Raw genomic sequence first — 13,418 nt, forward strand, 5'->3', positions numbered from 1 at the left:
AGTTTGGACATGTGTCCCCATGACTATTATACTCAGTCTCTCGTGCTGGATAGCAAGAAAGTTGCTTGACTATTTCTAAATAATCCAATTTGGTAAAATATAATTTAGATTTGGTGAAGTACATGCAAATCATTAATAGTTACACACTTCTAAGAAAATGAAAAGATAGGAAAATTCAGAAAGGTAGAAAAGCAAACCACATTAACAAGTTCAAAGAGCCAAACAGATAGGGAAATCATCTAGTATGATAATACATGGATACATTATCAATGACATAAGCATTATCCAATTACTTAATTATAGTCAATGAGATCACCACTGCTATAAAACGGAAACCAGGAATTATCAATAACTTACCAGATTTGCTTAATGCTTGTGGACCAACAGAGTTGGAGCCCCACGTGGATGTGCTGGATGCCGCAGCAATGGGTTCGCCCCAGCTGGGACCACTGTCTATGGGTTTACCCCATGCTGAAGTACCATTATCCACAGTTGTGGCTGGAGTAGAAGTCTCACCCCAGGGCTCACCCCAGCCTTTAGAAAGTGTGGGAAAAGAAGTCATCAGCACATGGTAGGGGCAATAAGGAATACTTAGGGAACTAAAGAAGAAGACCTTCACATTTATGTATTAAATAATAATGTTGTGATAGGCAGAAAGGATGGCATCTGTTTTATGTAAAGAAGACAAATAATTTCCCATTATTATAATTTAACTATATGGTATGAATTTTTTTTTCACCTCTTCTTTCAGAATTGCCCTCTGGGTGTACAGCAGATTCTTTTGAATAACCTTAATTATGGCAAGTCATCCTCCTTTGAAGATGAATTTAACTCCTGGAAAAGTCAAGTCATTCTGAGTCAAACCTAGTGAATTAAAGCAGGTGATCAAGCTGGGTACAGTATGTGTATAAAATTTTTACTATACGTACAACCTTTCAACATCACTGTTCTGGAAAAAGCAATTTACTGTAAGACTAATAATAGGTAGGCATCCTACTTTTATACATGCTGAACAATGCTTCTTAAAATTTTTTTATTAGGTTGTCCAAAGCAAGGCAAAGCCAAGGCATAAACACATTGTTTAAAAGAACCAAAACAGCCTTCCCCTTAGATACATACCTGTTTTTTCTAAGAATTGTATCTAAATTAATAATACTCAGAAAAAAAATTAGGTGCTGAAAGGTTAGTTCACGAAAACACTTCTGTCTCTACATCCAATGGATTATTCAATAAAACCTCCATTAACAAAGACAACACATCTCAGTGACAACTAATGAAAAATGTCATTGTCAAGATAATTTGCAGAGGTTAGGAATTAGTTCCTTGCTATAAGACGAAAGTGGAATATACTAGAAAGATACTATTAAATGTTTTAAGCAAACATACATCCATGCTATATCCAATAGACTTAGATTTCATGCCTACTTAAGTAAATTCCTTCTAAGGACAAATATAGTACCTAGTTTTTTAGAGAGCATGGTGCTTATTAGATACTTGTTTTATTTCTGGGGATATTTAAGTCAAATAATAAAACCAAAACGTGATGGCTTGACTCAGAAGAACTGAAAAAAGTGTACAGCATTCCAGCTTGACATCACTTTTCCAATTCTGCCTTCTACAGCATTCCTAATAGAGAATGGGGTATGTGGGATTCACAGCCAACACTGCCAAAGGCAGAGCTCTGTTCCCTGATGGTAAACACCTTCCCCATAATTTTCTTCCCTATAAACTTCTCCTGGATTAGAGTTAAAAAAAGCTTTGTGTGCACATCCAAATACTTCGTTAAACAAATTTTGTAACAGTAACTTGAAACAAGGTTCACAACACTGTGAAGTACTTTGTAACAGACTCCATAAAATAAAAAACTTACCAGAGCCACTGCTTGCCTCCTTGTTTGAGATGGCACTTGCAGATGGTAGCAACTGATGTACCTGTGCTTGCTGGTCTGAACGGCTGCTGCCATTTGGGACATTTTTGTTCCACATGTTCACATTTTTGTAGTTGTATTTGCTTGGATCTCCCCAAGCTGAAGTTCCATCATCGATCTCCATTTTGCGCCGTATGGATTCTGGGGATGGTTCCTCCCAGCCTGTGGGCTCTTCTTCTTTTGTTGGGGCTGGTATAGGTCCTCCCAGCCAGCCTGTACCAGGAGGTTTGCCTGTAGCTGATGGGATTCCCCAAGATCCGACATCTTGTTGCTTGTTCCAGTCTGGAGAACTGACTGGCTTTGACGAATCTCCCCAACCTAGAGACTGATTAGACTTTGGAGGATCTCCCCATCCCTGGGAAGGATTCGGTTTAGAAGATTCATCCCATCCTGATGAATTATTTGGATTTATGTTATTTCCCCAAGTAAAAGAACTAGTTTTACCAAGTTCGTTCCAACCAGAAACGGACCTATCACTGTCACTACCTCCTGAGCTAGATTTCTTATTAGCCTCACCCCAATGGTTACTCCTTGAAGTTTCTCCCCAGTTATCACTGGCAGAAACGGACCAACCTTGGTTTGATTTTTGTCCATCACCCCATCCCTGTTTGTTCTTTTGCGAATCATTCCATGCAGACTTCTCTTCTTTGCAATTCCCCCACTGATTGCTCTTGGCCATTCCTGTAGCAGCAGAATCATCTTCCCATCCCCCCTGGCAGTTTGAGCCTTTGGAATCTCCCCACCTCAGAGTAGGTTTGGGATCTCCCCACCCCGATACAGATGAGGTATCATTACTACTAGGGCTAGTCTTATCTGTACACGCCCCTGAGTTAAAAGTCTGTGTTGCAGAGCTTCCCCAGGCCTCTGTCCCATTGTCAGTCTTTCTTTCCCCTCTAGGTGATGTTTCGGTATCCCAGGCAGTATTCTGCTTAATAGGAGTCTGTCCCCAACCAGAGTTGGATAGGACACGTGGATCTAAGTCAGTTCTGTTTACAATGCTTTGGAGTAATGTGTGCTGATCAATTTTTCTTCTATCTCTACTCTGATTTTCCCCAGTTACTTTTTCCTCAAGGCGTCCAGTGCTTTCTGTACTACCTTCACTCTCCACTGTACCTCCCGTTTTGGCCCACACACTGTTTTGCTCATTTGTCTGAGATGTGGCAGAACCCTGATCCTCTTCCTCAGTAGATTTCCATCCGTTTGTAAACTTCTTACCATTGCCATTTGCACTGTCACTGGAATGCTGATTGCTAGGCAGTTTGCTCCATTCCACGCTGGGTATATTAGTGCCAGTGTTTTGTGCAGGAGTTCCCCATCCTCTTCGACTTCCTCCAGAATTTGCACCATTTCCCCATGATGCACTCTGGGAATTCACTGCCCCAGACTCCCACACACCTCCTCCTTTATTTGTGTTAACTTGAAAGTTAGTGCCCACAGGCCCGTTTATGCCAGGCTGCATTAGAGTTGCATTCACAGTGTCACCATTAGCTTGGCCATTAGGGCTTGAACATTTGTCTCCAGAGTAATTAGAACCATAGGCACCCCATGTAGTACCGTAAGAGCCTCCACTTTTTGACTCTCCATTGCTAAGGTGAGAAAGGGAAGTGCCATTTACAACCGACGGAGCCTGTATCTGAGGATGATTCATTGTGCTCACACGCCAGGCCCCTGTATTACTAGGCAGTTCATTATTCTGTACTGAACCGGAGTTTGGTAAACTAGAGGTCACAAAGTTAGTAGTGTTATTTGGTCCAGTCATTTCAGTGGTAATATTTTGAGGTTGACCACTGAATGAAACCTTCTGTGTACCACTTACTTCAGATTCACAAGTTTCCTGAAGGCTTCCCCAGGTACCATGGGTAGAAGAACCACCCACTTTAGAGTTAACACTCTGATTGTTAGGCATCTGGCCTAAGGTACTGCACTGAATATTGATGCCAGAACTACCACTCCCTACAGGCCCTTTTAGGGCAAGTCCGTTGTTCTCTAACACTGGCCAGGCACCATGGTTGCTAGCTGAATTCAAAGTGCTTGGATTTACCCCTCCATTTGATGAAGAACTTACAGTGCCCCAAGCATTCATTCTATTGTTGCTACTTTCTGATTTGCTTTCAGGAGCATCCACAGAGACCTGACATGTGCTTATTATGGCTCCATGGGAAAAACCCCATGGCCCAGTACTACTTCCATGGCCCACATTATTGCTGCTGCTACCAACCACAAACTTGTTTTGGGATCCAAGTCCAGTGCTATTCCGAAGGCCATCATTTTCACCACCTGTGCTCCCTGAAGCCATGATAGTGATGTTTCTCTCTGATTCAGAACTGGAGGCAGAATCAGCATCCACACATTCTGAAGCCAACTCTAGATCACTGCCAGGGACTGAGGGCCATGCTTCTTTTTCAGGCGAGTCGTTTACAACAGCATTCTTACAGTTTGTGCTAGAGTCACTTGTAGAAGACACAGGTCCCCGCTGCGAATTTTCATAATGGGATCCTGAAGTATTGTGGTTTATATCTAGAATAAAGAAGAAGCACAAAAATGTATGAAATGTTTTGAAAACTGATGAATATATTATAAATGTATGTGGCTCCTCAACATCAACAAGATATAATACTTGGCAGTATAATTACAAAGGCATTGGTTATATCTCAGCCACCGATTTTCCATATCCAATAATTAATTCCACATAGGCAGGGAATTTTGCTGCTTTGCTCATTGATGTTATTCCAAGAGCCTAGAGCAGTACCTGGAACATAAGAGTTCCTCAATAAATATTTGAATGAGCGAATTGTTAACATATCAGCAAGTAAAGAATTTGGGGTCAGGAAGGACAAGGTAGTAATGATGTATTAGGGTAACGGAGCAACCCAGGCTTGGAGGCCCAACATGGGAAAGAAGGGGCTGGGATATAAATGGTTAAGGACAAGTGAACAGGCCAAACTTGATAAAATGTATTAGAAATATATTAGGAATCCTTTTCTATCCATACTTTTTTAGAATAGCTTTTTCACACAACTGTTTTGGGTATTACAACAAGTTTCTAAGAATTATAAAGCCTTTTCCATTATATTTCCATTTCAGTAGTGTTCATATTCAATCTGAAAAATACTGCATGCAAGTAAAAATAATTTTAGTTCTACTCTCCTTCATAAAAATGTCTTAATAGCCATGTTCATTAGAAGACAACAGAAAAATGGTTGATATGCTGAAGATCAAAGTTATGATTAAAAAATCAACTGCTGACATTTGAAGACATTAATGACTAGTCACATAATCCTATTTTAGACTTACTGCTATGTACTGATGTTATCACCTAGTTATTGTACTGCATGTAGGGCAGGCAGTTTTAGTTCTTCTAATGCTTTCCCAAATTCATTACTCTCATTCAGTTTAAGGATCTGGTAGTTAGAAATCCTCAGAAATATTAACCTGCATAAGATGTTTGCATTTAGACTGTCCCTAGCGGGTTGCTCATATTATAGTTCTCTACTACAGTAGTAATCAGAACCATATGTAGTGTTTCTAAGTAATGCATATGTTCAAGTCATGTCCCAGATGCAATGAACCAACCACCAGGCATTGTAAGCCCAGAAAGTTAACTGTCACTCACTATAAGGGTATTGCTAATATGGAAAATCAGGTTCATCTTGCATCATTTTCTCTCAAAGCACATTTGTTAAGCAGCAAAAGGTGATGACCTAGAAAGAGTAGCAAAAAAAAAAAAGGACTAGACAGAGACCAAAAATGTATACATAATTCACCAAATATAGACATACAGATATATATTTTAAAGTTCTGTGACTCTGACTTCTGCTCTCTGATTAAGAATCATTTGGCAGTTTTAAGCTGCCGAGTAAAGCTTTTCATCTTTCAGTGCCCCTGAGGAGGATTTTTCTCATGAAATAAAGGATACTAAAATGTCACTCAGTCTCACTGGGTAAAAGCAAATCAACAGACCAGCACCTGCACTGTCAGAAACATCATTTGGCACTCTGGAGCACGTGCTTTATGTGCAATGTTGTCACTGAATCCTTAAAACAACCCTAGAGCACAGGCATTACCTTCACTTTACAGATGAAATCGAGGCTCAAAGGTTGTAGAAAATAAGGTAAGGAAGGGAAGATTCATCATTAGGTAAAAAAGCAAGGTGGCTCAGAACATGGCTGGAACTCTACAGATACCCAGGTTCAAGTCTGGACTCTATGTAGTAGCTGTATGACCAAACCTGCAAAATGGGGATACAAATAGTACGTACGTACTTCTTTACCTGGTTGTTTAGTTAACCTACTGTCATATGCGAAGTATGTAGCTCAGTGCTGGTTTCAACTAAGTGCTCCATGAAGGGCAGTTTGGTGTAGTAATTAAGAGCAAAACTCTGAAGCCAGCCTGCTTGGGTTTAAAAGCCGCTCTGCCATTTACCAGCTATGTGACCACAGGTAAGATCCTCAATCTTTCTGTGCCTTAGTTTCTTCATCTGTAAAGTGGGAATAGTAACAGTACCTATCTCACACAGTTGTGAGGATTAAATGATTAATAATTAAAAGTGCTTTGAACCATATCTGATCCAGATCAGGTACTTAATAAATGAGGACCATTATTTTCATTAATTAATACGTATCAGTGATTATCATTATTTTTCAGTCCTATCTCTAAAGCACATGTCATTCCACCATGCCTCCCTCATGAAGAACAAAATTAGAAATCATATAAGAAATTGCTTACTTTAAATCTCCATTTAGATATCTCAAAAAGGATGCCAGCTCCTAGATTATACCCCTACAGGTGCCTCCTCCCAAAGGAAAAAACAATCCTGCTTCTTTACTAGTTTTCCTCATCTCAGTAAGTTTCCTAAAACCTAACATTTATCCTTGATTCCTTCCTGTGCACAGCAAAACCAAACATCACGAAGTCCCAAATCCACCCACTTTTCTCCAAATCTAAAACAATCAAGCCATCATCATCATCATCTCATGGACTATAGCAAAATGGGATGAAAAAAGATCCTAATTGTAATGGCCACAAAAACTATAAAGGAAGTTGGGGGACTTCCCTGGTGGTGCAGTAGTTAAAAATCCGCCTGCCAATGCAGGGGACACAGGTTTAAGCCCTAGTCCCGGAAGATCCCACATGCCACGGAGCAACTAAGCCCGTGCGCCACAACTAGAGCTCATGTGCAGCAACTACTGAAGCCCGCGTGCTCTAGGGCTCACATGCCACAACTACTGAGCCTGCGTGCTGCAACTTCTGAAGCCCGTGTGCCTAGAGCCCATGATCCTCAACAAGAGAAGCCACCACAATGAGAAATCCGCACACCACAACGAAGAGTAGCCCCGCTCGCCGCAACTAGAGAGAAAGCCCGCACGCAGCAATGAAGAGCCAACACAGCCAAAAAATAAAAAACTATAAAGGAAGTTGGAGTAAAGCTAACATAAATACTTTAAAAGTCATATATGATTAAACTTTACTGCAGGCCATAGCAGACAACTTGATTAAGTATAGAAACTTGTTCCTCAATAGGAATATATAATGTTCCTTTTAAATTTAATTCAATTATAAAAAAATTACTAGCAAGAGTCTGTAATTTGTTAAAGTGATTTAAAAGTTCACGTAAAACAAGTAAGAGGATTAAAAAAACTCTTGTTATCATGTAACAGTTAAATAGCACTGTACTACCAGAGTACATAAGAACTTCAATTGAACAGAAAAAGTAATCCAGAAACAGCCCCAAGTATATTATCTAAGGTTATATGTCAACGGTTAGCATTTTAAATCAGCAAAAGGAATATTCAATACTTTATAAGGATTTTTTTAAATGGACAACCTATCAAAAACAATTCCAAATGATTCAGTGTTAAGATGAAACCAAGAAGTTATTTGTGAATGAGAATTTTTTATACATAAAAGCAAAGAAAGAAACCATTAAAAAAAGAGATTGGACTACTTAAAGTTTTTTTTTTTTTTAATGCCCAAATACATCAAAAGCAAAAAGCCCCAGAAAACAGCAGAATACACTTGGCAAACCAATTCTATCACCTTTAATGTTAGTGAAACTTCTCTCACAGTCTGGTCATGACCTAGTTTGGAGGTGGTAATGTTCTAAATTTGCCTTTTGCCGTGTACTGCCATGCATTTTAGGAAAATAAGAGATGCCATCAGTAATTATTAGCTAAAATTCCATTTTTAATCTGGAACCTACTTGACACTTTCCCAAAAACCTAAATTAAAAGGCTATCTCAAAAACTGCATTTACCAAGGCTGGATCACAAAGACATTTTTGTTATGAAAAGCACTGCAGCTTAGATAGAAAAATAAAAATCTAAGAGTAGGGGAGTGGGGTAGGGAGTCGGGGTGGGGGTGGGGAGATTACCAGCCTGACTAAAATTATAAAAAGTGCAGGACTCCTCAGCAATCACGACTAAAACATTTCAGAGTCGGAGACTACTTCAGAATTGGAAGAAGTCAAATAATATATTTCCCTTACACATAAGGAAGCCAAAAGCCATCATTACAAATGATCTGGAAGACAAACATACAGAAACATCATTAAGTAGAAGATGATAATTACACTTTTCCAAGAAATGGGACAGTTCAGTATTACTGAGTGTAATGCAAAATACAAATTTTAAACTAAGATTTGGAAGACTGCACTTAACTGAGAAACATCTGAAGTCCAAAATATCATCAGCATCCTACTCTCATACAAAATTGCCTTAGGAAGACTGAGGGCAGCTCTAGTACCATACCTCAAAAAGAATATTTAAAAAAAAAAAAAAAAAAAGGAATTCCCTGGCTGTCCAGTGAGGGCCCTGGTTCAATTCCTGGTCGGGGAACTAAGATCCCGCAAGCCATGAGGCATGGCCAATGAAAAAAAAAAAAAAAAAGGACATAGCAGTGCATTACGTAGCACCTATTCAGAAAGAAGATATGTGGGGTAGAGCAAAGACTGGTGATAATTCAAGGGAACTGCATAATTCATTCAGGAAGAATTTAGATCCAGGACAATTCACACAATTTTCTAATTAAATATGTATCATGTAACAAAATGGCTAAATATGTGCTTTCTGCCTTAAAGACTTCCAATCTCACCAAAAAGAAAGACCTTCAGAAGTTAACAGTATTTAGGTTTTATAGTATTTCCAGGAAGTATGAACTGTTATCATTGGGAATATGAGAGAACCTTAGATGCACAATTTCAAACAGTACTTGAGTGAGAAAGTTAAAAATGTTTCCTTAGGGACTTCCCTGGTGGCGCAGTGGTTAAGAATCCGCCTGCCAATGCAGGGTACACGGGTTTGAGCCCTGGTCCGGGAAGATCCCACATGCCGCAGAGCAACTAAACCCGTGCGCCACAACTACGGAGCCTGTGCTCTAGAGCCCGCAAGCCACAACTACTGAAGCCCACGCGCCTAGAGCCCGCGTTCCACAACAAGAGAAGCCACCACGATGAGAAGCTCGCGCACTGCAGCGAAGAGTAGCCCCCGCTCACCGCAAGTAGAGAAAGCCTGTGTGCAGCAACCAAGACCCAACGCAGGCAAAAAAAATTTAAGAAAAAAAAAAAAAAGAGTATCCTTAGCTATTCTAGCCTCTAGTCCAGGGGCTGGCAAATGTTTTCTGTAAAGGTCCAATTAGCAAAGATTTTAGGTTTTGCCAGTCAGATGGCCTCTGTGGCAACTACTTACCATAGTAGCTGGAAAGAAGCCATAGATAACATGTAAATGAACGGGCATGGCAGGTTAAAGACGACCAATGCAATACCACAACCAAATGCGGTGTATGGATCATAACTGGTTTCTGGGGTAGGGACTGCGGGGAGACGACTATAGAAGACATTCATAGGGCTGTTGCTCTAGACCAGGTGGTGAGTGTCTGAACCAGGTCAGTGGTGGCAGCAGTGCAGAGGAGAGGAAAGCTGAGGGACGTTCTGGAGTTAAGACCAGCAGGGCATGGTAAACCAGGGGCCTGCAGGCATGAAGGAGAAGGAGAGTTAAGCATGACTTTAAGAGTTCTAGATGGGTGACTGGATGAATGGGGTTGCCGACCTTTTGAGCAATGGGATCCAGAAGGAGAAACTGCTATGTGGCAAGATAATGAGTTCGATTCTGGACATGTTGAGTTTGAAGGGCCCAACATCAGCTGAAGAAATCCAGAAGACATGGAACCTAAAACTGGGGAGAGAGATGAAACAAAGCCTTGCGAGGGAATAAAATCTGAAAACTGGTCAAAGAAAAATGAAAGAATGAAAGAGCTTTAAAAAGGAGGAAGTGGTCAATGATAAAAAATGTAGATATATATTAAGATAAGAATGGAAAAGTCTGTTTTGTAACCACAATTAAAAATAAAAAAAGTCTGGATTTGGCACACAGAAGATCAGTGCCCTTAGTAAGAGCTACTTTAGTCAAGTGAGCAGGAGCCAGACTACAGAGGAATGAAGTGATGTATCAGAGATTCCAAGTATAGAGTATTTCTGTAAGAACTCTAAAAGTAGAGAGAAATTCTACAGTAGCCCCAAGAGAATGGGAGTTTAAAGGAATTTATTTTAAAGATTATAAAGACTTGAATATGTTTACAGACCATGGGACAAGTTGAGAGCAAGAAGTGGAAGTTACAGGACAGCGAGGATGTGTAGCATACCGAAAAGACAGTTAAGAGCACAGGTGGATGGACACTATTTTAATCTTTAAACATCTCTGGAAACTTTAAAAAAATTGAAACGTAGGAAAATCTATAGTGTAATATAAAAAACACTCACACACCCCTCACCTTAAGGTATATACTACTAATATCATAGAAAACTCCTGTGTACCCCTCTCTTGATTACATCTCCTTTCTTCTACAGTAGGTAACTGAGTGGTAACCACACAAAATGCTGTATTTGAGTTTATTCATAAGCAAAATATGTTGTTTTGCAAGCTTTATATTTTATATAAATGATATCACACTATAAACAAAGACATTTTTGGTACCATATGCAAAAATGTGAACATGAACTATGTATCACAGGATATTGTTGAAAATATCCCTCTTCTGCTTAACAGTGACTGTGGTATCATGGTTGTATAGAAGACTATCCTTATTCTTTAAGAAATTACCTGTGGAAGTATTAAAGGTGAAGTGCAATGAACATTTGTGCACACGTGTGCATATGTATGTATATATAATGTACTAATAACGGATGTATTTGAATCTATTTGTTTAACTTTTCTGCATGTGTCATGTCAGTTGGATGATAAAAATGTGGGTTGAAACACTGGTCCATAAGAACAATACTGCTGCCAGCCCTGTTAAGCGTTAAGTCCCCCCAAATCCTTTATCACACAGCCTTCAGGCCCCCCAATTCAAGGGTTTTTTGGGGGAGTAGCAAGGCCTGATACCTTAAGGCTCTAAGAAATCAACTGCAAAAGAGAGGTCCCTTCAGTGATGACTGAAACCATCACTAAGTGTTTGAGGCACAGCCACAAACTGGCAGCTCAGCCTGCAGAGTTGTGTGGTTTGACCAGCACAGGGTTCTAAAAACTTAAAATGAGAATGCAAAGGTAGTCAGGCAGGGTACAAAATTAATACATTTACCACAGTCCCCATTGCTTCTTTTCATCCTTTACTCCACTTACCTGCTAGCCTATGAAGACATTTAGTTTGTGTGACCTCTAATTTAGAAAATACCTAATGTCATCTAGGTACTATCCCTCTTCCTTGACTGCAGTGAATAAACGAGAAATGCATTCTGTGAGGACACGGGAAGTGTATCCAGAACTCATCTTTACCATGCAAACTTTTAAGTAAATTTCTATGTATGTATTGCATGTATTAATTTAAATGTCAAATCTATTCCATTACCTATCTCTGTTCAGGAAACAAAAAAACCAAACACAAGTACAAACAGACAAAACAGTTAAGATTATGTTCCCACATTTCTGAACTACATGTAATTCACAACATGCAATTTTTGGGTTTCTGGGCTCTTGTTCATGCTGTTTGTACTGTCTAGCACGCTGCTCTTCATTGATTGCTAAGCTATTCTCTAATCTGCAAAATGAAAATTAAACATGTTAATAGAGTGTGGGTCATAAGCACCCCATAAGGGTTAGTCACTATATTATTATTATTATCATTGTGGTTATATTATTATTAGCCCTTCAGGAGCCAGGACAGACCTAAGAAGTCCTCCCTAATTCACAGACACCCAATGCTCTATTATGTGACTAGTGTTTCTATTATCATTTCTAGTAGCACCTACAAAAATATTTTAAGGTAAATATGTGACTATGCTGTTAAAGGGGGATTCATAAATGTTTAAAAAAAGACAAAAGCACAAGTCTGGTTCTTCTGCAGAATGCTTTGCCTTCATCCTCTGCATTCTCTAGCTGTGTGGGGATTTAATTTTAAACCTCAGTCAGATGGCTGCACCCTCCTATTTCCATCTTAACCTCCACATTAACGCAGTCCACCTTTGTGAAGTTGTTTTAGAAACAGGTGGGATACTTTTCCTTCTCAGCCTTTTTTGGAAGACTTCTTCCTATGCCCACATCTTAGGCTTTCTTTTCATCTGAATGTATACCCATAACACTTTTGGGTTTCTTGACCCATATCAATTTTTGAGAAATAAGATTCTTATACTCCCATTGTTTCCATTTCAGTAACAGCTTGGCTCTTTCATTTCCCAAGTTGAAAAAGCATATTCAACATATGTTTTCTAAATTTACTATCCCACTTTCCTGTTTGTTAATTATCACACCACTATTACTTAGCTTGCAGTAGGTACTCAAGCATTTGTTGTATAAATAACCTCTCCTAGGTTTTAACCACAATGATGCTGATGACTCAGTACACCTGCTTTGCTTCCAACCTGACTTCCCAGAGGAACTTCAAACCAAATTATTAATTGCTTGGCATTAGATCTAACATATCTAAACCAGACTCTTCCTCCTGAAAAGTGCAGGTCCTTCGGTAAAAGTTTCAAGGAAGATAATTCATTCAGTGCCTAAATATTAGGCACTAAACTAGCTGCTTTAACATGTCACATAATATCATCCCCAAAGCAACCCTACAGATTGGGTACTACACTTTACAGATTAGCAAAGACAAGTCAGATAAGTTAAGTGATTTGGCCAAGCTTATGCAAGAAAGTGTGTAGGGGAGTAGAAGTAAGTATTAACTTGGGCTGATAATTTAAGTTTGCATCCTTTCCAATAATGCGCTTCTCTAATTACCTATGCTCGAAAAATCACATCTGTGTCCTCTTCCTCCTTACCTATCACTACCAATATGCTGCCAAAGCAAAGCACGGTTGTTATGAACATAGCTTTGGAGTCCGACAGATCTCCATGTGAGTGCAGGCTCTACTACTTATTAGCTGTGAAATACCATATTACAATGTGGAGTAGTTCCTGGTATATATAAGAGAGTATAGAGGTAGAAAGTGAATATTCTACCTGGGATAGTTAGGAAAGGCTGCTCAAACGAGACTCGAACACATGGAACAATTAAGTAA

At 39.5% G+C, this 13,418-nt stretch overlaps 1 protein-coding gene across 4 annotated transcripts in view; it reads right to left on the reverse strand.

The window, feature by feature from the left end:
* TNRC6A (trinucleotide repeat containing adaptor 6A) overlaps window positions 1-13,418 on the reverse strand; it is a 98,090-nt gene that overhangs the window by 36,982 nt on the left and 47,690 nt on the right. For all 4 annotated transcript variants that reach the window (XM_081255410.1, XM_081255413.1, XM_081255412.1 and 1 more), the window contains 2 exons: window positions 1,871-4,444; window positions 358-534 (listed from right to left, as the gene is read on the reverse strand). In XM_081255410.1, the coding sequence (XP_081111536.1) occupies window positions 358-534; window positions 1,871-4,444 (2,751 nt within the window). The remainder of the gene's footprint in view (window positions 1-357; window positions 535-1,870; window positions 4,445-13,418) is intronic.

This window comes from Mesoplodon bidens (assembly GCF_964165515.1).
Source record: "Mesoplodon bidens genome assembly, chromosome: 15".
Lineage (NCBI taxonomy): Eukaryota > Metazoa > Chordata > Mammalia > Artiodactyla > Ziphiidae > Mesoplodon > Mesoplodon bidens.